Genomic DNA, 25,366 nt, shown 5'->3' on the forward strand with positions numbered 1-25,366 from the left:
TAACCCGCTACAGCATCGCCCAGCTTGTATTTCAAGATAAAGATCAGGAATTATATCGCCAGAGACGGTTTTTAATGAAAGATTAAAGGTTTTTAATGAAAAAAATATATTTTTTACAGTGTTACAGTACAAATTACGCGCACTGGTCAAGCACCAGGTTCACAGTGAGCAGCTGAAGAAGCCAATCAGGAGGAAAATAATCAATATCCTGACAACAATCACTTTTCGACCCACCACCATCATTATCATGTAGGTTTGATGCAATGTTATTTGGCATGTCACAGAAGGAACACACATCTGAGGTACACTTTTTTGGTAAATGGTAAGGATTTATTCATATTAAATAGAATGACATGAAGAACAGCGTTTGTACAGAGTGCATCTGGCGGTCCAAACTCTTCCCCGGCCGGCAGATTGCTGAGCCAGTGCATCCTCTTTCGGCTCTGAAACCCACCCAGGCGCTCGCACTGTTTGCAGACACACAGCCGGGTCATTGGAAGAAATGAACACACCTTAAAATAAAAATGCATCTGGAAAAATAAAATCACACACATACACACACACACATATATATATAAATTTTACACGAGCAAACCAAATCTAAAACAGTACACCTTGATATTTTCACAGCTGTGCTGAGCACTTCAAATTATTGGCTTTTTTTTTTTTTTTTTTTTTAAAGATTGCAGTGCAGAAGTGTCACAAAGGTTCCAACAAACCGCCGTGACTAAAACAACACTGAGTGTGTTTATTTGGCTCAGTTGCGACACCTGTTGCGGTCTCCACCTCTCTGAACCTTATCTCAACTACATGGGTGGGCCTTGAGCTAATGAGCAACATGGACAAGCTTTGGAAATAAAGTTTGCTCACACACGTTGTGGTTGTGATGCACTCACATTCCTGTGCAGGGGGGACTCTATTCATCCTTGACGAATTTTCCTTTAATGTAGGGCACGTAGTCTAGGAATAATCGCCAGTCTGTAAAGTGGACGAGTGCCACTCCTCCAACTGTCCCCCAGGCAACCATATTTGGCACCCTAAATGAGGAAAAAAGTTATTATTCAAATATTAATGAATTATTGTTTTGAAACTACAGCTGAGAGGTTTAGAAAACTGCAAGAGCTCAATAATAAAAGTCTTGATTTTGTATTTTGTATATATACTGTAGACAAAACAATAGATGAAAACAAATTCCAGCTCAATTGACAAAAATCTGGATTTATAAAATGCCCTCAGTCATAAAACTTAACCAAATTAATGGGAGTTAATTGCGATTTGGCGTGGCTAATTCTCAAAACTATGCGGTTTTGGTGGCTGCTAACATTTTCCATGACTTATCTGTACTGATATATATATACACACACATTTAAATATTCTATGCCTTTGAAGTATGTAGTACATGTAGCAGTAAACATGTTGGGTCTGATGAGTAGTTTGATCATTGCTGACATTAGATATAGTTCTTTAATAAGGAGTTAGGAGTAGCTTTACAGTATCTATCGGTACTGAATATCGACCCAGGGTTATCCTGAGGACGACTAGGGCAGCTCAACTATAAGGAAATCAATAGGCATGCTAAGCTAACATTAGCTCATGTACCAATGGGTCAGGTAGAAGGACACAGCTTTTCAGTAAATTCTAAGATGACAATTGTTATTAAATTGATTTTCGGAACACCTTTTGAACCTAACTTACCACGCTCTCACAACAGCGACGTACTTGGAGCCGACAAACGTATTAAGTATTTTCGTCACCATCCTGACCTTAGCTTAGTCCAATGTTGTTTTCTCAGTAGCAGGCTGCTGAGGACCCCGGGATGCCTCTTCTCCTGCCTGAACAAAAATCAGCCACACGCTAAAGACTACTCTACCATTTAACCAGAAACAAACCTGCGTTCATCCTGGATCGCACAATATAGTTACAATTATTTCTATTTATCACAACAATTACACATTTTCGGAGAGTAGTAAACCCTTTATTACAATACATTCATTTATTTCCCTTTTTCGCGTATACAATATCCAAATATCAGAAATGGGAAAAGGCGTATTAAATTAAAAATTGGACATAGGACTGTACATTACAATGTTATATCCACGAGAGTCCTCAGCTGTTTTTCTCAGGATGCAGACGTGACTGAATACAACTTTTAATTCAAGAAAATGACAAAGTTGTTGGAAGCAAACATTTTATTATTGCTCTCCATAATATCTATACATCGGGCAGTAATATGTTCCCTTAGTGGTTTGGTTGTTTTTCAAATTTTCTTTAAATTTCGGCAGATTAGCAAGTCATTTTCAGAACTGTGTGCAGCTTGTTAACTAGTGAGAATTTCACAGGATACCAATTGTACCAAATTAATTTCCCTTGTATCCATCCTGTACTGTAACAAAAGCTCAGACTTTTCCAGGTTCTTTCAGCGCACTCAAAAGGTATAAAAAGGTTTGTAGGTGAACTCTATTGGTGAGGACTGATTATACTGAGAACAATGGCAGCAAAGATGTTGCATGCTGTATACAGAAATTTAGCATTAGAGGCTCCAACTTCTATATAAAATAAAATTGAGACAGGAAAAAAAAAAAAGCACATACACTGACAATGTCAATGCATCTCTGCAATATCAAATATCTTAAGCAATATAGGACAGATAGTCATGTCATGACCCATGACGTCAACAGCAGATGGACAATAATAATCCAGTTGAATAGGTAGAAATAAGGGAATAAAAAAAACTTTACAAGATCTAAGTAACATTTATTTATTTAACTAGGTACGCCGAAAGGAAAAAAAAAAACTATACCATTTATACTTCTTCCTGAAAATTGAAAAAAGCATTAGGAGAAGGGAGGATGGGGGAATGCACAAGTACCTCTTTAATCTCCATAAGTGAAATGATATGGTTCACAAAATAAAACTGTTAAATGAAAATACAAGTTCAGGCACTGATAAGGTTATCACTCTCCCATCATGTCTTCGTTAAGTCTTGAGAATGAAAAGGCCACACTATTGATTTGTATAGGTATTTTTCTTCATCTCTTTTTCTTAGAAATTCAACACACAAAATGCTCTAGCTCCCATTTGTGATTACATGTTGGCAAAAAAAAAAAAAAAAAACATCCATCACGTGATATGACATGGGAATAACATCACAATAACACTGTTTTGTTCTCCGTATTATCCGTCACCTTAACAACCAAACGCGAATCTGCCTCGAAAAAATAAATGCGCAGAATACGAACAAGTGAGCTGCACACAGAGAGCCACTTGTTTGAGGGCAGACATCAATAAAAAGATGAAGTGAAAACTATTATGCTGTAAAGAAAACCAGGAACACAAGCTTGAAGTGGTAGACATTTGTATCCGCTACATTCAAAAACCAGTTGCATAATAATTACTGTTTGAAACAAAAAATAATCCCTTCCCACAGCGACCCGTCAGCACTTCTCAGTAGAAACACTGCAGGACTGTGGTCAAAACGCTGTCCACATACCAGCAAATGGTAGAGAGAACAAAAAAAAACCAAAAAGCTCATCATACTGGCTGATGATACGCCTTACATCTAAACCTGAAATAAAGAACACAAAGAATGCTTCAACATTTTCATCTATTGACGCCATAGTCGCCCCGTTTCCGTTTCAAATTTGAATTTCGGAAGATTTTCAGTTAAATGTCAAATATCCCCTTATTCAACTCATCTACAATACACTCTAAACTTCAAACTAATATTGCCATTTATGTAAAAAATCTACAATGTATAGACTAACAAAAATATATATTTTTATATATATTTAATTTTTTAAAAATGAAACAGTAATGTATGAAGTGAATTTACATGCCACACTTCCGTCAGTACAAAATGTGACCGTCTTCCTCTGGAGGAAGGTGAGGGGCTGTAGTTCGGTGGGAATGCTCGTTTTGGAAAATCTCCATTACACAAAGGCTTCGGACAACTGCTGACTGATGAGACGGATGCATTTAAAAATGGAAGGAAAAAAAACCCACAGGAAAAAGAAATGGATTAAGGGGGAAATCCTCAGCTCTGGTGTCTGCTGGCATTGTCAGGAAACCATTCCAAGTAAGAGCACTAAGCGGTGCTGATCACTTGGCGAGTGTCTCGAATGGCTTTAATACAAGATGTTGAGAGACCCGTTGTGTAGGTCAACACGTCACTTCCAGTCTGAACCTAGACAACTGTGCTTTTGTCTCGTCTGCGCGTGCCTTGGTACATGAAGCAGTACAAAAATGGAACCAATCAACTGGAAGTACTGGACTTTTTAATTTGCTGTCATCAAATAGCCAAGTTTTGTGTTTGACAGACTACTATTTGGATTATTCGTAATTTTTATGGCAAAAAGTCCAAGTCTTCAAATGCTTTGGGGAAAGAGGCAGGAAGTTCTCTGGGTCAAGCTTACCGCCTTTCTCGTTCCGCTATTGGACTGTCTCGACCTTTTCGCTGCCTTCGACTGCAGCTGCTTGTAAGATAGAGAAAAGGTCAATGAATTTAGACAATTCAACTCTGGGTTACTTTACAGAATTTAGACAATTCCACTTCAACTCTGGGCTCGGTTACATAACATATGTAAGACTGTACCATCACGCTGGGAATGACATACATTAAAAATAATTGCTCATACACATAAGCAATCCCTCACAATAAATGTTCCTCACATGAAAAGCAATTTGCTTAAATGTCAAATAGAAAACATGAAACAATCAGGCACAAATCCTTGATTCAATTTGTGTTTGTTTAGGTCTCCTTTAATGCGCAAGAGCACCTCTTGGCAGTGTTTGAAGTCCCAATCTGTGGCAGGACACAAAAAGTACTCTGGTGTTCCGACATCTTGCGGAAACCCATAAAGAAAGTCAATGTACATGTATAAAACAAAGCAAAAACCAAAAAACAAAAAAGTTCTTCACATTTGAGCTTGTAGTCATGGTTGGGAGTGTGACAAACAGGCCGAGTCAGTTTTGGCAGTATGCATGTGTGTAGAAGTGTGTGAATGTGCATCTTAAAACTTGAACGGACAATACACAGACATGTCCACGTATACACACACACACTGAGAATAATGAGTGGAAGAAATCAGGTAAGGCCACATCCTCTGACGGCCGAGAAAACACCATCAGACCTGAAAAAAACAAAAAAAACAATGAACAATAGTTTTAGCACTCAAATGTGAACACAACACCACATAGTTACAAAACGGAGGTATTTTCAATCCTGCAGTGCATAAGATATTAACAGGAAATTACTGTTGTTGCAAATAACTGGGTCCACACACACCGCTTACAGTCACAAGAATATAACTACGGCCATATGAAGCAGCTTTGAGATCGAAACACAATGAATCCATCACACAATTTCTGGCAGGAAATTAAATGTTGCAGTGAGTAAGAGAAACGCAGCGACCTATCCTGAAAACCGATTATGTTGTTTTTATATCAACCACAGCGCTTTCATAAGGCTCAACTGGAACCGAGGCTACGTCCGCGACCTTTACCTTTAAAACCCACCTGGTGTTACATGTGGCTAACTGGGTTGTGGCCATCACCTCCCATACTAGGATGGCCCCCTGAGAGCTGCATGGGTGCTTCGCCAACCACCCCAGACACCTTCTCCTCTTCACGGCGCTTTAAACACGCCGCCTTGGGATTAAGGTTGCGTTCTACCAGAGAAACGCCAGCTTAGTATAAAGCTAAAAACTTTACACCCGATGTTATTCCAGTCCTGGATGTGCTGCTGAGGGACCCACCTCTGACTTGTTGTTCTAAACTGAGGATGACATTGACGGCTTGGTGCAGGATGACGAGTTTGGTCTGAGGTTTGTCGTGGTTGAGGTGCAGCTGGCACATCCTTCCAAGCTCCTTGAACGCCTCGTTGATGTCCCGTACTCTGAGACGCTCGCGGGCATTGTTGGCCACTCGCCGTTCCTTCTCGCGCTCCATCTTCACCTCAGGGGGAAGGTCCTCGTCATCTTCCAACGGACTAATTACAGAAGGAGATAAAACATTGAAGCCACAGGCAGCAAAAAAACCCAACTGCTCCCAAGAATGTACCATTAAATATCAGTTTCACATTAAACTGTAGCATTTAGTGCCCTTAAGATAAGCTCCAGTGAACAGAACAAACATGGTGTATGGATGCATTACAAGAAGACGTGAGAATACATTAGAAGAAGCTGTATTTTTCAAGAACATCCAACCAGCTGCATATCCCACATGTTGTAACACGGGCCTGCACTTCTACGGTTATTATTATTTTAAGATCCAATTGTGTGCGAGGTGTGATTTTGTTCACAGTATGGCGTCTCATTATGATGTCAAAGTAGGAAACTGTTTTTTGCAAACGTGAACAATTTTACTGAGATTAATCTGTGAAAAGAATTTTTTTTTATAACACCAGCATAGTAAAACATCTGCTTTCAGTGATGCCTGCAGAGCCCATATAGCACAAGAAACTGATCCCCTATTGGAGAAACTTACTCATCTTTCGGGTCTGAAAGGCTAGAGAGCATCTGGAGGGTCAACGCCTCCTTTCTGAAAACGTGAGATGAAGGAAAGGGGGGGAATTCAACAGTGTTAAATTGCTAGCATAGCTTGGGTAATTGGTGGGATACATTTGCAGCAATTTCATTTCCCCCAATTGGGCTCTGTTACAGTCTCATGCTTGATAATTGTCAGGAACATCTGCTCATTGTTAAAAAAAATAAAATAAAATAAAATCCAAAACTTAAAATGTGTTTGCATTTCAGAATCTAAGAAAAGACAACACCTTACCTTGCGCGATTGCGTGCTGCCTTGTGGTCCTTCTTCTCATCATCTGTCTTATCAGACAAGTTATCATCATCATCATCATCCTCCTTATCTTCTCTTTTGATGTCCGAGCTGCTCGAGGAGTGTGTGGAGCGAGCTATACCACCTGGAAGACCTCATGACACAAAGGCACACATCAGGTTTAGCTAAACTCAGAAAACAGGTGAGAATAAAGTGAATGCAAACAACTCTTGTAATGTCATGAAAGCCAGTTATAGAGCTAAGCAAATGACATGCAAATATGCACAAAATAAAGGGCACATTCTCATTTAAGTAACAAACATCAGACTTACTGGTAAAGCCTTCTGGTTGGCCAACTGATGGTGTGGGTCCAGATGCATGATGGCCGTGCAGTAGAGTGCTGCTGGGAGGAAGACCTGCGGCTTCCTCGTGTTTTTCTCCCTGGTGGTGAAAACCCATTTGTCAAGACCAGAAATGTCACAACACAATTTATACGGTTACTTATGATATTCTCTTTGGTTGTCAACAAAAACAGATCTGTGCAAACGCGCTTACTACGGACAAAAAGGTACCGTTTCAAACCAGCAACTCTATTCATGACCAAGGGATGGTAGAAAGGATCCAATAACAGACTAAGTTCAATTAATCAATATTTCGGCCCAATTGGAACAGGTGACTAAAGTTGTTTGATTTACTGTGTGATATGAGATTTCTTTGGCACTGGAGGATCGGAGATGTGATAAACCAATTTCTCCCTCCGACAACATTAAAAACTCCCAAAGTGAGTGAGGTTAAAGGTCACCCACCATCGCAGGATGTCTGTTGCTGAGGGCAAGGCTAGCATTGGGAAAAGCTGGGGAGAGGCCGCCGAGACCCCCGTTGTGTACCGAAGGCAACAAGCCGTCAGAGTGTGGACCCTCTAGGCCAGGACCCTGGCCCACAGCGTGACTTCGCAGAACATGGATGGCCTCCTCCAGACGATCCTCCATTTTACTCTGCTATATAAGTGAAGAAGAGTGTACATAAGGCAACCTCCTCGTGTTTCACTGGACAATCTATCCAACATTAACCCACTTAAAAATACTCCAACACTGAGAATTGTTTTATTTTATTTTTTTAATTTAAATCATACCAGTGCATGTGGTTGTCCTTCATAGTTGGGTGTGGTTGGTCGTTGCCACTGAGACTGGGCTCCTGTAGGGAGGAATATTAAAAAGCTCTTAAACTGAGAATTCTTCCTTTCACACCAGATGGAGCTATAATCACACTTCTGAACCCCCCCAACACACACACTCAACATATTATAGTATTAACCAATAAGGTTATCCAACATGTCAAGTTGAGAGATTTTTATTTCCTTTCTTGCAGTTTAGGGTGACAGGAGTTTTAGCAACTTTTTTTTTTTTTTTTTTTAAACAAATCAAGATGCTTGTGTGTGGATTCATTATAATAAAAACTTGGATTGTCTGTGTATGATGCACCTGCAATCGTGTGAGGAGAACCAGGAGTAGATGGAGCTGAGGAGAAGTTATTACTGTTGTGGTCCGATGGGTAAATCTGTGGAGAGAAAAAAAAATGATTAGGAACAATCTGAAAATGACAGCAAAAGGAAAAAACAAACACACATTTCACCGACGTCCCTTGGCAATACCACCAGCCAGGTTCTACTGAAAAGGTTTTTCTATTAAATAATTGACCTACATAGTTATTGATCGTTAACTTCAGCATTTTGAGTCGATTTCCATTTCCTGTCAAATGTGTATCCTGTCAACTAGATTTTCATATGAAATAATTATAAGGCTCTTCTTATGCACTGCTTTGTTCTCCAGTGTTTTTCGCATTACTCATTTGTCCTGAATTGCACTACAAAGAATGCTAAACCACCGATTATACCACAGTCAGAATTAGTCACAGTCTGTGTTAGATTTTCATTTTTACGACACTTCAACACAGAAAAACAAAAGGAACTCACAGATGCAAGAGCCTTTCCAATTTCATCCCCTGAACTTCCAGCAGTTGTGCCTCGGTTAGCTGCAGGGAGAAAGAGTAATTAGTCATTTAACTCATTAGGTAAACATATCTGCTGTGTTATGCCTTCGGTTTCTCAGACATCCTACCCATGATGCCATCTCCGTTGATGGTAGATGTGTGATTGTAAGTAGTGGGGGCTGAGTGGAATCCATTCACTTCGCTGCCGTGAAGAGGATAATTCTGTCGGGACACGAGTGGGACAATCATACAAATTTCCCCTCATAAACATGTTTAACTGAGGAATAGATGCTGAATTTCCATAAAAATATAATTAAAACACAAGTGTGACAGTATTTCCTACACACCATCCTGTCCTGGGGGTTAATAGCAGAGAAGGTGCCTGCCTGGCTGATGTGTGGAGAATGTCCCAGCATGGCAGAGTAGCCAGAAGATGACCAGGGGTCTTCTGAGGATCGTGGACACATATGCAAACTCTGAATATACGTTCCCAAACAGGACATCACGGAGTCACTGATGATTATCATTCATACCTTGCATATAAAAGGAGCCTGGGTAAACGGCTCCTGGTTTTGCACTGGGGTAACCTCCATTGTCTCTGGCAAAGTCATCACTGGATGTGGAGGCATAAACCTGGGGGAATAGGTTGAGTTAACCTGGTTTTCTTTGACTGGTCAATTACAGATTTTGAATGAACAACCTAAAACTTACGGTCACACAAATCAACACTATCTCAGCTTGAAAAAGAAAACTGGCTCCGAAACTAGCTCTACATGGCCACAAGATGGCAAGAGGGAGTCTGCTGGCTGTGGAAAGAGGGCGGCTCATTGCCCGTAGAGGACAACACAGCGGCCATGCCATGCTGGGCACAGTGACGGCATGAATCCCGCAGCACAGCGAGCACTTCCTCTAACTGTACAGACCCCAGTGACATCGCAATTACTGGCCTGCAGCCCCTCCCTAGTACATATTCAGGATCAACTCACACACATACCATGGATTTAGAGAGCCAACACACCCACACACCAGTGAACGGTCGACTAGCAACACCCAGCTCTTTCAGTTCTATACGGCATCAGCCGTGGTCTGTATTGATGAAAATTGGAAAAACTATAACTCCGTTTCCATTTTTTGTAATGGACGCGATCACATCCAGTCTACCTGTTAAGAACAAAATGGATGCCAGGCTCAGAGGGCGACACAGATCCCGACTCCAGATCTATAGACTGGCACAAGAAGCCCTCATCAACCACGGAACTCATCTTTTCCTCTCCTCGTCAGGAGGACGTGGCCAACACAGGAAGACAGAAAAGAGCATGGGAGCTATGCTGCAAAGAATGCTAATCCAGAGAAGGGATTTTTTTCTGTAATTTGATTTAACAGGGAGAAGTGGAAAGGGAATGGAGAGATGCACTTCTAATTACAGAGCCATCTGCCTGTTCCTGGACCACATCCAACTCCACAGGCAGCTGGGTTGAGGAGAGGGAGTAAAGAGAGGGAGAGAGATGGGGGCTGGGATCCAGCGAGAGAGAGGGAGAGAAGAGAAAATGAGGGAGCAATGGAGAGGAAGAGAGAAAGATATTACAGTGGGTAAGGGGTAGAGATGGGGCAAGGGGGAAGACTGAAAGGGGGAAAATGAAGGCCATGATGATTTATGAAATGGGTGGAGAGATAAGGGGTGTTGGGGGGGACCAAGGAAGGTAATCTAAATGACTTAAACAAAGCTTGATATGGCCAAGGGAGTATGAAGGAAACAAGGGATTTAAAATGATCATGGTTAATTCAGGGGAAAACATGATGGAGATGGCTTTATTTAACAAAAGGCTTTGAGTTGTTCTTTCACGGGGAACAATGTCGTGCGAATCCTGCTGCACTAGATGGGAACAGAAAACTACACAATGGCTGCTGCTGGATAATTGTATTCTCTGGAAGAAAGGGGATTTCTAGGGTGAAATCCTCAACTAATAGGGGTTTAACGTAATTCAGGTTACGACCGTGTAAAGGCCTCTACACCAAAAAAACGAAAAAAGAAAAAAAAACGGTTTGTTGTGATGGGTGGAGAGGAGATGAAGATTAACACGAGACACCCTCAAACTACTTCAACCACAGAGGTTTAAATGGTTTTCACCATATAACTGCAGAGGGCAGAAGTGTCGACCACACCAACAGGCCATTCGTTTTATTGAAAAATCCCAGCAATAAAGAAATCTGAGGTATAAGAAAAAAAACAACCATAAACCAGCCCTCAGCAGGGTGTTCTATGCTGAAATGGGCTTATAGATGCAGCCAAGCTGGCACAGAACTGACATAGCAAACTGCCTTTGTCCATGTGAACTGTTTGATGTCACGCTGTGCAAAAAGATTTAGGACAAGGACCTTCTGGGTTACCAATGTCATTGAGATGGAGAGTAAATGGTCTTTGTGCTGTACCTATTATTTGTCTCTTTACTGATTTACAGCAATGCAATTATGGTGACAAATTCAGTTAAGGGGGGGAAAAGTTATATTGAAGGGGTGGGGAAGCGAAGCAAAGAGGGAGGGAGGAAAAGACCACAGGATCATCATCAGTAGTCATTAATCTGGGCTCAGACACGGGGCTAAGAGGCCTCGCGAGTGCTGCGCCTCACAAGTGGGTCACTCACAGGAGGAGGCCCACCCAGGCCATCATGTGGTAGAGCGTATACACAGGGTTGGGTGGTGGTGGGGGAGGGGGCACATGTAGACACTGAACAACTCATCATTCATGCTTAGACCGCACAGTTATCACTCACACAGTGGGAAATTACGAGGTTTGGAGAGCAAAATAAAGTAAGACTTGAGTGTTCCTCCCCGAGTGTCCATAAAGTCTTAGCGGCAATGTATTTAAAGACACTGACCATTTGCCATCTGACTTGATCAACACCCAAAGGTGACCGACAGGATTAGAATTATTTTTCAATCGCAACAATTGATGTCTCAAGAAATGAGTAGACAAGCATTCTTGATTGTTTTTAAAGTGGCACTGATGTGAATACATGCAACACATTTAGCTCCATCTTTTGCAGCTTAATCTGAGAGCACAGCACCAGTAATGCTTGACTTCATTCACTGCCAGATTACACATCCATGGCTCTGTGATCTGAACCAAGTGAGCCGGAAAAATATTCCTTTCAATTTACTTCAACTGAGCATAAACTCAGAACAGAACAGTCCATTTCAGACAAACCTTTCCAGATTTCTGCAACATCTACAAACAAGAGAATGCCTACTCATACCTGTAGGGAGACGCTGATTGGACAAAGGAAACTATATCGGAACCATGCAGGTGTTGCGATTTTCCTGCATCAGTTTTCATTCATCAGTATTGTGTTTCCAGGTGTGTAAGGTTCCCATCATCACATTCATTCCCCAGATCCAGAATAACTGCTGTAATACAAGGTATGACTCACAATTGTTAGTTACCAGACATCACAGTACCTAAAAACCCTATAAATTCACCCATCTACACGACAACCAGACCATGAACACCACTCGAAACCACTTGAGTGTAGAGGCTTCACAGTGATGATGTTTATTGGGGCCCCGAGTTGCCTGACTGTCAGTTCACTCACAGGGAGTTTGACAGAGCAGAGGGTCTTCACTGGCGTCCGTCACAAAACTGCTGGAGCAGAGCAGCAAGAGCGGTGCTCGCCATTGTGCGTGTGAGCGTGTGTGCGTGTGAGGAAGGTGAGCAGAAATAAGCTCTCACCGAGGACGGCAGGCCAGGGGGTTTCCGGATCTTCTTTGGCTGGGTGTCTGTAGGCAGACAGAGGGAAACAGAAAGGAAAAGTCAGAGACAAACACACTAGTGCGAAACACCAGTTCTGCCATTATTTTGTCAACTTATGTGGTATAATTTAAACATCTGAGCAGAGAAGAGAAAAATACTAAATAAAATGCAGCACATAGCACTCAGATGTACGTGCACATTTGTCAGAATGACTGGAGATTGAGGAGATGCGTCTAAAGTATACCAGGAGCGTAAATTATGTAGTTAGTTGAATCAGTGCAGATCGGTGCAATTTAATTTGTTCCAAGAAATCCATTTATTGCCGAGGTGAAGTGTTTTTCAACAGGACAATCTTAATGATATCATCTTTAAAACGTGACAATTTAAGCTCGACGCGTACTGCAAAAAAAAATAAAAAAAATAAAAATTTGAATCAAAACAGCCCACATGTCGAGTCAACTAACCTACGCCACTGTCTGGGGGCCTTCTCCTGGGGTTGCTGGGGTACGATGGGTAAAACTGGGAGCCAGATTTTAGGCCAGAGGGAGACATCGCATCAGGGCTGGGCATTGCTATTTCACTGGGAAGAAACCCAGGCTAATGGATGCAAAAATTAAAAAAATGAATGGTAAGAAAAGCGAGTGAGACTTCCATTAAAACTGACAACAGGTTAAAAAGCAAGATACCTGGCTTCCAAAGGGAAGGTAAGGTGGCCTCTCATTTTTACCTGCAAGTTTAAAGTCAAATATTATTTTCCTAATGTACAGGAAATCATGAGATAACTGCACGCATAACAAGAGCCAAGCATGTGTACCAAAACAAATGAAAACTAGGTTTCTAAAGGACTGAAAGTCCAGAGATGCCCCCCTCCCCTTCTTTCCAGTATGCTCAGCTGCATGAATCTGCCTGCCAGACAAAACCCTGGGGAGGGTTTTTGCTTCGCTGCCCTAACATCCCCAACACTGAATGAACACGGACACACACATGCGTTTAGACATATTCGCATTTTGCCTCACAGAAAACAACTGGCCATAAAGCAAGCATAACAGCCCACTTTTCAACATGACTTTCCCAAAGCGGGGGCCATACATCATTTCAATGAAAATAAAGAAATATTTTTGAAATGACCAAGTAATTTTTGTCATAACTTTAAAATTGTGATTACTGTAAATTTTAAAACCATCTTACCTGCAACCCCTGAACTGATGAACGGAGAGGACAAGCTTTCATGCTCACTGTAGTGGGATCCTTCTGGGTAGCCCTGTGGGGAATTGTAAAAAACAATAGATTTGTAGGAAAAAGGAAACAAAAAAAAACAAAAAAATCAAACAATTCAACCATACGCACACATCCGCAAATACCTTCCTCTTATGATTCTACCTATAGGTCTCAACATTCCCCCTCATTCCTTTTGCTTTTCCAACAGCACCAATGCCAAACAAACCTCCATTAGCTGGAGGATTTAATCTGACTTTAATTATCGACTTGTGGTAATCAAAGCCTGCTGCATGTATTTCACCCCCTGTTCCTTGTATTTATACAAGGAGATGTGCCAAGACAGTTAAAGCGGATGTGAAGCTGCAATTACTGATGGGCTACCACAGAGGTTCTACACTAGCATGACGCTTGCCAACCCAGGATTCTGAGCCAAGTTTACCAGTAACAAGACAAAACTACCGCATCAAAACGCACATGGCGCGACAAAACTGAGCTGTGGTGGCGGTAACAGGAGGTGCCTGTTGATCTACGACAGAAAGATCAATGTTGACAATCGAGTAAGTGATGAGATCAAGGCACCTGGAGTCAATGCCAGGTTTTCCAGATATAAAATGATGTGCCTGTCCCCAATATTAACAGGTACTTTTGATAAATTAACACAAAACATTGATATAAAATAGCACAAGTTAACTGTATTTTTTTTTTTTTATATAAATTGTGTGCGTGTGTAAATCTTACCCGTCCCTGACTGAAGGAGGGGCTGTCCTGTTCTGCCGAGCCCCAAGATCCAGAACCACTGCGCTCATCTATTGCTGAAAAATAGGTGGAGTAAAAAAGGATAAATAAAAAAAAAAACCTGAACACATTTCTCAACTCTGGGTTACTGAAAATCCAAAAATCATCCTGCATGACTGCAGGGGTGTAGACGTGCAGTCATGTCTTAGAGAAAGTTTTTAATTTTAATCATTCGGAGACTTAAAGTGGCCACAACGGTCAAAAGCAACCCAGGAGAGAACATGATTATTGATCAGACAGACCACTGTCAGCATTCCAAATGCAATATTACACTCTCCATGGAAAGACAAAAAGGCAGCTCAATGTACCAATTAGTGTTTACCACGGTCACTGACTGACTGGCGGAAAATTAACCCTTCAGATTCCCGCTGCAAATCGATACCATAACATAAAATGGCTCCATCAAATTGCACTGGGTTAGTCTATAAATATGAGAAATAAAAAGATAAAGCCAAACCAGGAGAGAGGATGTTACAGATAAAGAATGACTTGTGACAAAGAAAATAAAATGCAGCTAAAAGACCAATGGAGCAGAAAACTCCAAAATACCCCCATCATCCTTTCCTCCCAGTCTTATGCGCTAATGCCATCCAGGCTCTCTGGAGACACAGGCCTTAATTGCATGCTGATTTGCATAATTGTGCATATTAATGTGCTCTCCTTATGAATATTCATATTCGACTTTGGTTTTTCTCTAATTAAAAAATGTGCGCGCAGAAGCAAATGGGAGAGTGAGCATGGGAAAGAGCAAACGAGGGGACAGGAGAGAGAGAGCGAGAGAGTGGGAGGAACAAGGAGGGAGACAGAGCCGGAGAGGTCTGGGCGAGAGCAGGCGCCTGCCTGATGAGGAGTAAGAATGAGTGATGAGACTAACAGAGCGGTGCAACCACCTACACACGCTGCGACAGCCGTGATCTATGGAGATGATGCCAGTGGCATGGAGAATCAGGCGAGCAGGAGGAGAGCGTGCCTCAGAAGGCCAGCCTCTGTGGCTGACAGATCTGCCCTGCTCAAACACCGCAACAATCATGAAGCCCTGCTTCAGCACTAACCGTGTCCAATGGCTCAGGACACCGGTGACAGGCGGGCGGCTAAATTAAGATGACAGACTTTGTAAGGAGACATTTCAGGAACATCCGAGTGGCTCCAAACATCATTTCGAGTGCTGTGTATTTGATTTGTAGGTGTCCGTCCACATTGACACGTCGAACATTCTACATAATTCAAGAGTTTTGGAGAGTATCCAAATCATCAGAATTCCTCTCAGACATATTTCTACAAACAAAATGCAGAGATTACAGATTAACATGTGTAACGGTATTTTTTTTTTCCAGTGCAAGACTAACACTTCTCAAGCTTCCATTTGGCCAGTGGGGGTGCAGAGGATGGAGTGACAGCATGGCTGTGCAGGAGAAATCTGACAACACTGTCACATTTACTGGAGTAATTAACTCGCAGGCAATTAAAACAAGGTGGAGTGCTGCTGAGGTGACACTGATGCTCAGCCAGCCTCAAAGAACCCAGCCACTGCTGGAGAGTCGCTTTTCTCTGAGAACAGAAGAATCTTCTTCACAAAATAGAGCCACCAAACCTCCTACATCATTTTTAAGCGAGTAGTACCAGTTTTATGCTTTGTTAGCAGCCTCACTGCAAATCTAGAACACTTTTGGACCAATCAGCTTACACTGCAAAACACTGCTAGAACAGAATCATCATAAACTACTGTACAAAAATAACACAGCACAGAGCGGTCTGCTTAATACCTAAGGCTGTCAACACGTCCAAGGCTGGAAATAACTTAAAATATTGTTATTAGAGGCTGGCGAAACATATCGTAAATAAAAGCGCAATTTCAAATTACTAAGTCTTTACACCGTTTCAAAAGGAAAACAAATGGAAGAGCCGTTCAAAAAAAAATGGTCTCCACCACTTGCAACTGAACCATACAGAGGACTACGAGAAATATTTAAAACCAAAGACAAGTGGATCTGTTCAACACTCAGCAAACATGTAGCACTTGAGAAAATAAATAAATGTTGGCAAGACAAGATTATCGCTAATTTCATAGCCAATCCAATTATAGTGATTTACATGTTGATGTACTTTAAATTTAACATTTGCTTACAAGTTTATTTTGTACAAAAGCTTAACCAAGATACTATTTAGCAAACCTAATTCGGCCTATTTTACTGTGATTTGTGTACAGCCTGGACACAGCTTGAATTTGGTCACTGGTAAATATGGCTAAAGAATATTGTTAGGCACGTTTTGTGTGTCTGTGTCTTTATAAAGCACTTTAAAATGAAACAAGAGCTGCTCTAGATGGAAAAATATAAATACATATAACAATAATATCACGTATACTAGCACCAGATTATTGTTTTTTTTAAATTTGATAATCAAGACATTTCTTTAGCCCCCCCACGTTATTTTATTTAACAACATATTGAGTTCCATCACATCACTAAATATGAGTATCGCTGCTCTTGTTTGCATTGACACCACAAGAATTAATTTTCCATACTATCTGTAGCAATCTGAAGGATGTCAAACCTGTCACATTTTGTGTATTTGTGTGTATGTTTGTGTCTCAGCAGCTGCAGAGGTGAAAAAGAGGATCCCTGCCTGAAGCCTTGGCCGGCTCCCAAACCACACTGTCACACTCCATATCCCGTACTTCTCCAACATCCCACACTTTTAACCAATCTTCTTTCCTCTCACAACTTCACCCAACCCACCTACCCTCCAACACACACACACACACACACACACACACACAGGCCACTGAGGAAAGGAAAAGGACGCCTAATGCAATTAGCACCCCTCTGAGCACTTTTGTGTTGATGAATAGAGGTGGTCTGGTGATCCACCAGGCTGCTTGCTGCTGTTCCCGCGCTGCTGGATCCCCGAATATACAAGCTGCCTAAATGATGTCATAGATAGATGGGGCTCGTTATTGGTCAGCAGCATAAATCGGGGTTCTTGGCATGGAGCCATGTGTGATTTTACATTTCTGAGCAGTTTATAAGACCAAGACTCAAATGATGGTGTCGATTGTCGATTACAAAAGCCACCTTTAGTTGTCATTTCCCCCCTGTGTTTAAAGAGGCGGGAGAGTATAATTTTTAACAACATCTCACAGATGTTTAAAATATTCACCTGGTCAAATTCACAGATATTAGCATTTTTAGTCACAATTACTGCTACAGGGTACCAGCTCCCACCAGCAAATGAGAACTACTACATTAAAGTAGGTGTCAATGACCACGAGCCACACTTTGGGGGGGAGGGGGGTGGAATTAACTCCTCACTGCTTAGTAATGGCTGGTTGTAACAGAAACAAACAAAAACCTGCCTTCTACAGGCTGATCCCTCTATTCAACAAGCACTTTCTTCCACTCTGGCCACTCACTGCATGCTGGGCCAGTTTAAGAGGCTGCAGGCTGGGGGTGAGGGACATTGTCTCGGACTCGAGCCATTTCCTGCAGATCAGTGGGGGTAAGAGCCCTGTGCCATGTTGGGGGAGGAGTGTTTTACACTTCAGGGTGGGGGAGTCGTTTCAAGTCCATAAGCCCCTTTTTCTTCCTTTGTTCCACAGTGGCCAAGTTCTCACTCCGGGGAACACTGGGGGAGTGTGACTCGATTTCACATGCCAGGTTGGCAAGGTGACATCGGCAAGTGACACGACTTACTAATAATGTTCAGGAGGAGAGAAGAGCTCACAGGTTTGAGGTGTAAAGAGGGGGGTAGTAAGTGCAGGTAGTTTTCACTTTGAAAAGCCAGAAAATTGCAGATTCAAAACCTCCGGTGTAAATATGCTATTTTAACTCGTTGGCACATCAGCAAACATTTTAAGCTACAGCAAAGAGCTTCATATCACTGCTACTTTTAAGACAACTGAGGTTTAGTAAGGCACAATCACTCAGTATTAAATCACTCATTGGTTGAAAACAGGGGGAAATGGGTTGGTTTTAGCAACGGAAAAATGGGGGAAATATTTGCAAACACTATGAAGGTAACGTACCTGTTCCACTAAACTGGCTGCTGGCGAGCGTCATTGTCCTGTTCTTGCCATTGGCTACTGGAGGTGAGAACATCTACAAAAGAAGAACGATGCAATAAGTAACTAGGAAAAAGACAGCACACTCCACAAGTCTCAATCCTACAGATAATTACATTGCACCGACGTGCGACGCGCCAGTGAAATAGATGCAAGACCCCCCCGTTTAAAAGATTTTTCAGTCTCGTACCGACAAGATTGAGCTTCAGATGACTCGGGCCCCGGTTACACGACAACGGTTTCGGGTGGAAACGCAAAACTGTGGTTCTGTTTTTTGCTGTCCAATTACTCTAAAATGTCTGAATAACGGAGCGATACAAAAATTAGTCCAGTTTGGAGTGTTAAGAAGACGCAAACACAAAACCAAGTGTTGTCAGCAGTTTTGGGCATGCACTACAGCTGTAGGCAACTGAGCTTACACGCGTAGTCCTGTCCAATGCGCAGGCGTAGAAGAACTTTGAGAGTAGAAGAAAACCGGCGACCGACTCCCAATTCACGTTCTCTGCAAGTCTTGAAGTTTTACAGTTCAGAATTGCTAATAGAAGCAACCCCACTTCCTCATTTGTCCACTGGAAAACCTTGGCGCTCGCCATCATAATCGCAATGTTCGCATTGTGATCATGTTCCCTCTATACTGGTACCATGCTAGACTCACTACCGCCACCTAGTGCCCTGGAATGCATACTACAGATCTCAGTGGTCCGTGAGCAGAGATTGTTTTTGACACGTGGCCGTCTGCCCATGGAACTGAATTCTGAAAATGTCGTGTAAACGGGGCCTTTAAAATCCTGCCACTGATTCACTCCTGTAGTCATAGCAAACCGTGCACTAAAGTTATCAATTTGTAAAGTTCCACATTGGTTTAGGTATGCATTTGGGTTTTGTTTTTTTTGTGACAACACTAAACGTTGATATTTCCCATGTGGCATTTCTCTTCGCCAAACAAAACAAACCTCTCTGTAACTGGGACACCAAAACACAATCTGCCACGAGCCTTCTCTGTTTACAACTGATCTGGACACCTTTTTCGTGTCTATTACATCTGGTCACGGACGTTTTTAGATTAGCTTTATTCTGCCTCCAAACTAGCATGGCTTTCTCTGCCCAGGCAGAAAACAAAGAGGAAGTAATTTGTTTTTACCTTGTCTGACAGTTTTTCACCCAATTATCAGTGTCATATTTAAGGAGAACATCTGCTGAAGCAAACTGGCAGCTGATCAATGTGAGCGGTTCTAACACAAACCCAACCGTCTAATGAGAGCCCCCACAACCCCCATCGTCACAACACAGAGTGTTTTTCTTTTGTGGGGTAAGGTTGATTTCAAACGCTGACAGTGTGAGAGAACAGCAGCTAAAAAAACACGATCACTGTAATACCACACTAATAACGTTCAAATAATATATAAATGAAAACGGCTAAAAAAATACAACTACTCCCAAAGGCAATCGGTCAACGTGACACAAAAGCCGACAATCATGCAATCATAAGGGGTCTGAGGATAAATGTTTATAAGGAGCAACATTTTTGAGTTGTTATCCAGAATATACATGGCAATTATCTTGAGCTAAAATTTTAATTTTAACAACAATTCGACTAAGATGGGAGGGGGGAACAAAAAAAAAACCAACAAGGCATATTGTGCTTATATAACTGTCACTAAAGCTCAAACAAACTGATTCACAACAACTGAACGGCGCTATACTCTTTGTAGGTAATACCTGGAGGTTACTTTTCAAACACGCCTGCAAGCATATTCCTATAAGACTTGAAAATATGACAAAAGAAAAGCAGAGGCAGAAGAAAAACAGGGATGAAAGCTTCTCTTTCTAATTCACTTTTTACATCTTACAATGCGTACTGGAGATCTCTCAATTAAATCACTGAGCATCCTCTAATCCCATTAAAATGTTGGAATAAATTTCAAACACCCTGAGGTAAACCTGCATTTGTTTTGAGTAATATCGTCAAAACGGTCTATCAAAAGCAAAGGGCGTAAATATCCTGAACAGGTAGGGTCTCGTAGTAAATACAAAATGGGTCTGCTCTCCCCAGTACAGACCTCCAAAACCCTGCCCACACCCCGACCCCAAACACACCGTCCGCAATGCTTCTTCCTAGTGCCACTCAGAAGTCGCCCAGCCTGCTGCCCCACTGTCTTACCGCACTGAAATCCAGGAGGTCGCTGAGTTCCTTGTCAGTTTCCACTGCAGCCATCCTTTGCTGCTGTTCGCTCATAACCTTCGGTCTCTAATAAACCCTAAAAGAGAAATTTGCAGACACCGGATTTTAACAGCACTAGCAGACAAAAAGTTCAGGCAATCAAACAATAACAAAAATTACTCTGATACTCCCTCGGTGCAAATTTAAGAAAATGATCGATGATGTTCGGTTAAAAGGCTCTTTCTGCTCCCTGGAGGGGGTGGCACTGACTGTGTCTTTCATAGTTAGGTGCTGGGCACGATTAAAAACACAAATGGCACGTCACTCATGCAGGTATGGAGCACCGGGACTCAACGCCCTTTTAGTGTAGCGGAACCAACGTGAAAACTGACCAGAGGAAGCCTGCAAACTGCTACGATGATCCGTCTCAACGAACACAAGAAAACAATGAAACACTTTTAATAACTTAAATATCGCCTTAACACCTCACTCCTGTCGTTTGCATGTTTTCTCAACAAATAACCGATTACCCGATAACATATTTTCCACTGCGATGGCTTAAAATAAAACAGCCCTGTTCTTTAAAAAGTCTGTAGCATGTCGATCATATACCGACAGTTATTGCCTCCTAAAAGGCGTGAACAGGAGCTCGTTCATCCTTGTCATGCCAGAGTTTTGTCATTATCCGTCAACAACAAGAGCCCTCCTCGAAAGACGTCCTACCGACTAAATGTCCTATAAGGTTTCATTGAAAACTGGCCACTACGTGACCGTTTCCCCATCCACACACACTTAAAAGGTTTAATCAGCGTTTTAGGTCTCGCTGGCAAGAACACAGGGGTTTGTACTCACTTGAATTGAATTCTGTCTATAGTTTAAGCTTTTTAAGCAAGTATTTTCATAAACCAGCCCGTCTTAAAAATGCATTTTAGCCAGACGCTGTTTTCCCATCCAAAAATGAAGGGACACGTTATGAAAGGACAAAAGCTGCAAGCCAAATACGATCAAGTGACTACTTAAAATCTGACTTTCCGTGAGAAAACTTAAAACAACGCAAGCACGTGTCGATCGCTGTGACATGAAAGCGAACGTAATACATTTACAATTACAGACATAATTGGGACTATTGTTAGCCCAAGGAAACGGGGGTGAAAGGCAGAGCTAATGACTGTATGCAAACACATCATTACCAAATTACCATATGTCAACTCAGAAAGAACCTTGTCAAATGACACAGTGAGCATGAATACTGGATTTACCCCGTGTTTTGCATTCCGTGCCCGAGGCCGCTCTCTTACGCCGAGCGCCAGTTACGCAAGCCTCGCTGTGAAGCTGTGGTAAGTGGAGCGACTGGAGCAATAGAGGCACTTGGACACCAACAGGTGGTGTGCTTTTACAGCCACGTATCAGCCAGCAGACCCTCACCCCAACGGAAGCAATCGTATACAAAGATTTTTTTATTTGTTTTTTTTTTTTTTTTTTTAAAGAAGTGGAGAAAAATTTGAGAATGGAGAGAAGGAAGATGTGACCGGAAGTTCAAGCAAAACAATCAAAGCACCTATATCACGGAGAAACGTGATAAATATGTGGAAAAAACACAGGGAAGAAGGTCTCAGTTTACAGCCACTGAACTCAAACTAACCATAGGAAAGAGAGATAAATGAAGCTGAAAAACCTGTAAACAGACTAGGAAGATGGCTATCGTTGAGTTCCCAACTTTTATTATCCACAAACCCCAATTCCAAATACACCCAAGATGCATCTACACTGGGCAGACGGTGGTCGGCAGAAGACCAGAACTACAAAATGGCATCGTGGACTTCTCCTGATCAATACTTTAAACAAGTGAACCTGGGGTCTTTGTCACCCCACGCGGGGCAGAAACAGGCAGGTCTTCCCTCCTAAAGAGAGCCTGCGCCTCCAGGGAGCCAAACTAACGCTTTAAGGCCAATTCTGTGGCTAAGAACAAGAATTTCATAGAAAACACACACAAATCCCAAATGGATTAAATGTTGACCGCAAACTCGCTGTTTTTAATCACACAAACGTGTAACAGAAAAATAGTTTCTTTTTTTTTTGGGAGGCGGGATGTCAAATTATGAGAGAGGGGGCAGGAACAATTTTTAAAAACCACCTGCACACATTTGAGTTTGAGCCGTTTTGATCCTTTTAAAAAACCCAGGAGAGGAGGAGGCAGCCAGCACTCCACAGAATCACCCCGGGACCAGCAGCACTGATGTGCGTGTTTAACAGTCGATTTAAACACTCCCCAAAGAGACGCATGCAAATGCATTCTGCAGCAATATCCCAATAAACAATGACACTCGGGCTCACGGTGACAGAAACCCTCTCCACAGGATGCGGGCCGCGCATTATTGGATCATCTCCGCTAGGCCACATCCAGGGCCGAGCGGCCGCACACAACTCGCCCATTCACCCCCCATTTATTTCCAACCGTGCTGACATCATCCACGGGAATAAATAAGCATTAACAACCGAGTGATGCTTCGGTGGTGGATTCAACCAACTGCGGCGGCGGCAGTCCCGGGGAAGGAGATCACCCCCCCCCCCTAAAAAAAAAAAACTTCACGCAAGAAACGCCGGAGCTCTTTCTTTCAAATATTTGGGTCCAACTCTGGCATTATGAGGGAGGTCAGTGGAGGAGACGGTGGGGGTGGGAGCAGGAGGAATTTCCTGCCAAATGTGCAATAAAATAAAGTCTTGCTGGTGGCCGGAGACATCCATAAAGGAATGTTTAAAGGTCTTCTAAATGGGGGGGGGGGATTACGGAAAGTTTTGTTTTTCTATCTGGAGGAGGGGGGACACGAAAGCACCGCAGCAAAGTTAGCTAAAATGCCCCCCCAACAAACACACAAGGCTGGCTTATAAATTTAAACATACTAGCTAAAGCTGCTACCGTAGCGGCGCGGCGAGGGGGGAAAGACCCCATGTTCCCCCGGCAGCACCAACATTAAGCGATAGTCGAGTTTTTTTCTCCTCTCAGAAGAACAAAAGAAGTAATTTCCTCCTCTCCGTGCTCGATGCGGAGCCCATCGCACACTTTGCCATCTTAAACCAGACGGGGGGGGGAAGAAAAAAACAACAACAACAACTTGCATCCGCAGCTTTAACCACACATTCCCGAAAAACTTTTCAAAATTGCAGGCGACAAATAAAGGCTGTCAGCGAAAGCCGTCGAATTCGTGAAAATTCCACGGAAAGGCGAAGCGAAAGATGGTGTTTTTACCTCTCCTCCTCAAGTGTTTGGTATCCGACAGTAAAAAGAAAAGCGGAGACCAGCGAGGAGAAAAACATAAAACTTCAAGAAAATTTCGACCTCAGTGCATGAAACGCATTGGAGCACCGTAGATGTCTTCCTTTTGTTCCGGTAAGCCTGTTTTTCCAGGGAGCGCCCACGTGTTTGCCTCAATGTAACAAGTGTGTATGCAAACAAATCTATTATAGTAAGTAATCTAGCGTCTTCCTTTTTTGTTGTTACAACTGAGATGATTTCATTCTTCTCGTAGACATCTTTACCACCTCCGTCCACATTGTCAGACGCAACACCGTATTCCTCCGCACAAAAGTGAGGGCCTCAATGCCAGCGGTGTCCGATTTCAAACGCCTTTACCACGCTGGGCGTTTATGTGGAGGGGAAAATGCAACCTCGCTGTATAGCGGCAGGCCAACTCATAAATCGTCGTAAGAGCGGAGCTCCGTCTTGTACGGCGTATCTGTAATCCTCAAATTGCGGGAGCACTGCGAGTACTAGATCGTCCAGCGGAAGGCTATCGTAAGAAAGTTACCTGCGATTACACAGCAGCAGCTTGACGAGATGGCACGATAAATGCGAAAGACTCTGGCCAATGGGAAAGCGCATGTGAGTGATTGACATCGATGAAAGCCAATGTTAATGCGGGATTCAATTTGGCCCCGCCTTCTTCTTGACGTTCACTTTCCCTGTGTGCTAAGGGTGGTTGGCTAATGGGGCTCCAACATGCCCGCTGACATCATTTTATTACTTCGGTTGCTGTGCTCTATTTTCTTTTCTTTTTTCTACCAAGAAACATATCTTTAAAACCGAAGCTTACTTTCACGGACGACACTTATATAAATGATTGTTTATAAAACATCGCAATTTAAAAAAAAAAAAAAAAAAAAAAAAGTAAACAGAATCGGGTTTAAAAATACACTGTAACCATATGCATACTCAGTTTTGAGTAGATCACCAGTGTAGTCATGAAACATTTCCGTTTTTCCGTTTTAATTATTATAATTTTAGTTAAATAGTTGTTTATGTTGTACAATTGAAAATGATAATAAATAATGACCATTGTGACAGCCTAATCTGCAGTCCAATTCCAGTCATGTCAAAAAACGTTCAATTGCTGAATATATTTAACAAGTTTGACTTCTTAGTTTGCTTACAGCGAGACTCAATTAAAATGGCTGGTAAAATAAAACTACATTTGTTACAGGATTTAAAAAAAAATAATAATAAAAAAAAATTATGGCCAGCTTTTTTTCCCCAAATGGCCAGAGAAACATAAATCAACGCATCCTAGTAACTGACTGCTCCAGAGCTGAACGAATTGCAAGCTTGATGTGTGCGTGCGTGTGT

At 42.2% G+C, this 25,366-nt stretch overlaps 2 protein-coding genes across 15 annotated transcripts; both read right to left on the reverse strand.

Moving 5' to 3' along the window:
• Positions 1-308: 308 nt before the first annotated feature.
• On the reverse strand, positions 309-1,887 carry uqcr11 (ubiquinol-cytochrome c reductase, complex III subunit XI). Of its 12 annotated transcripts, none has more exons than XM_029827990.1 (3): positions 1,696-1,887; positions 897-1,037; positions 309-461 (listed from the first exon to the last, which is right to left on the reverse strand). In XM_029827990.1, the coding sequence occupies exons 1-2, from the start codon at positions 1,755-1,757 to the stop codon at positions 917-919; spliced, it is 183 nt and encodes a 60-aa protein (XP_029683850.1). In that variant the 5' UTR covers positions 1,758-1,887; the 3' UTR covers positions 309-461; positions 897-916. The 12 variants fall into 12 exon arrangements, with proteins under 12 accessions (XP_029683850.1, XP_011612971.1, XP_029683848.1 ...); XM_011614669.2 differs by having other exon boundaries at positions 309-512; XM_029827988.1 differs by having other exon boundaries at positions 875-1,037; positions 1,696-1,874.
• Positions 1,888-1,953: 66 nt separating this feature from the next.
• On the reverse strand, positions 1,954-24,544 carry tcf3b (transcription factor 3b). 3 transcript variants are annotated; one of them, XM_011614659.2, is made up of 21 exons: positions 23,993-24,544; positions 20,746-20,842; positions 18,549-18,621; positions 14,468-14,541; positions 13,700-13,772; positions 13,198-13,238; positions 12,976-13,108; positions 12,491-12,537; positions 9,297-9,396; positions 9,111-9,211; positions 8,892-8,985; positions 8,747-8,805; positions 8,256-8,331; positions 7,907-7,968; positions 7,581-7,772; positions 7,107-7,215; positions 6,778-6,928; positions 6,484-6,537; positions 5,754-5,986; positions 5,515-5,666; positions 1,954-5,129 (listed from the first exon to the last, which is right to left on the reverse strand). In XM_011614659.2, the coding sequence occupies exons 2-20, from the start codon at positions 20,818-20,820 to the stop codon at positions 5,521-5,523; spliced, it is 1,893 nt and encodes a 630-aa protein (XP_011612961.1). In that variant the 5' UTR covers positions 20,821-20,842; positions 23,993-24,544; the 3' UTR covers positions 1,954-5,129; positions 5,515-5,520. The 3 variants fall into 3 exon arrangements, with proteins under 3 accessions (XP_011612961.1, XP_011612963.1, XP_011612964.1); XM_011614661.2 differs by lacking the exon at positions 20,746-20,842; XM_011614662.2 differs by lacking the exons at positions 12,976-13,108; positions 13,198-13,238.
• Between the last annotated feature and the right edge of the window lie 822 nt (positions 24,545-25,366).

This window comes from Takifugu rubripes, chromosome 20 (assembly GCF_901000725.2).
Source record: "Takifugu rubripes chromosome 20, fTakRub1.2, whole genome shotgun sequence".
Classification (NCBI taxonomy): Eukaryota; Metazoa; Chordata; class Actinopteri; order Tetraodontiformes; family Tetraodontidae; genus Takifugu; species Takifugu rubripes.

Bases quoted from the DNA above. Each gene is read 5' to 3' on its own strand.
- uqcr11 (XM_029827990.1), bottom strand. From the start codon at position 1,757: ATGGTGACGAAAATACTTAATACGTTTGTCGGCTCCAAGTACGTCGCT. The intron at 1,038-1,695 runs GTAAGTTAGGTT...TTCCTCATTTAG, and splicing joins GTCGCTGTTGTGAGAGCGTG to GGTGCCAAATATGGTTGCCT.
- tcf3b (XM_011614659.2), bottom strand. From the start codon at position 20,820: ATGAGCGAACAGCAGCAAAGGATGGCTGCAGTGGAAACTGACAAGGAA. The intron at 12,538-12,975 runs GTTAGTTGACTC...GTCTGCCTACAG, and splicing joins GCCCCCAGACAGTGGCGTAG to ACACCCAGCCAAAGAAGATC. The intron at 9,212-9,296 runs GTATGAATGATA...CACGATCCTCAG, and splicing joins AGGCTCCTTTTATATGCAAG to AAGACCCCTGGTCATCTTCT.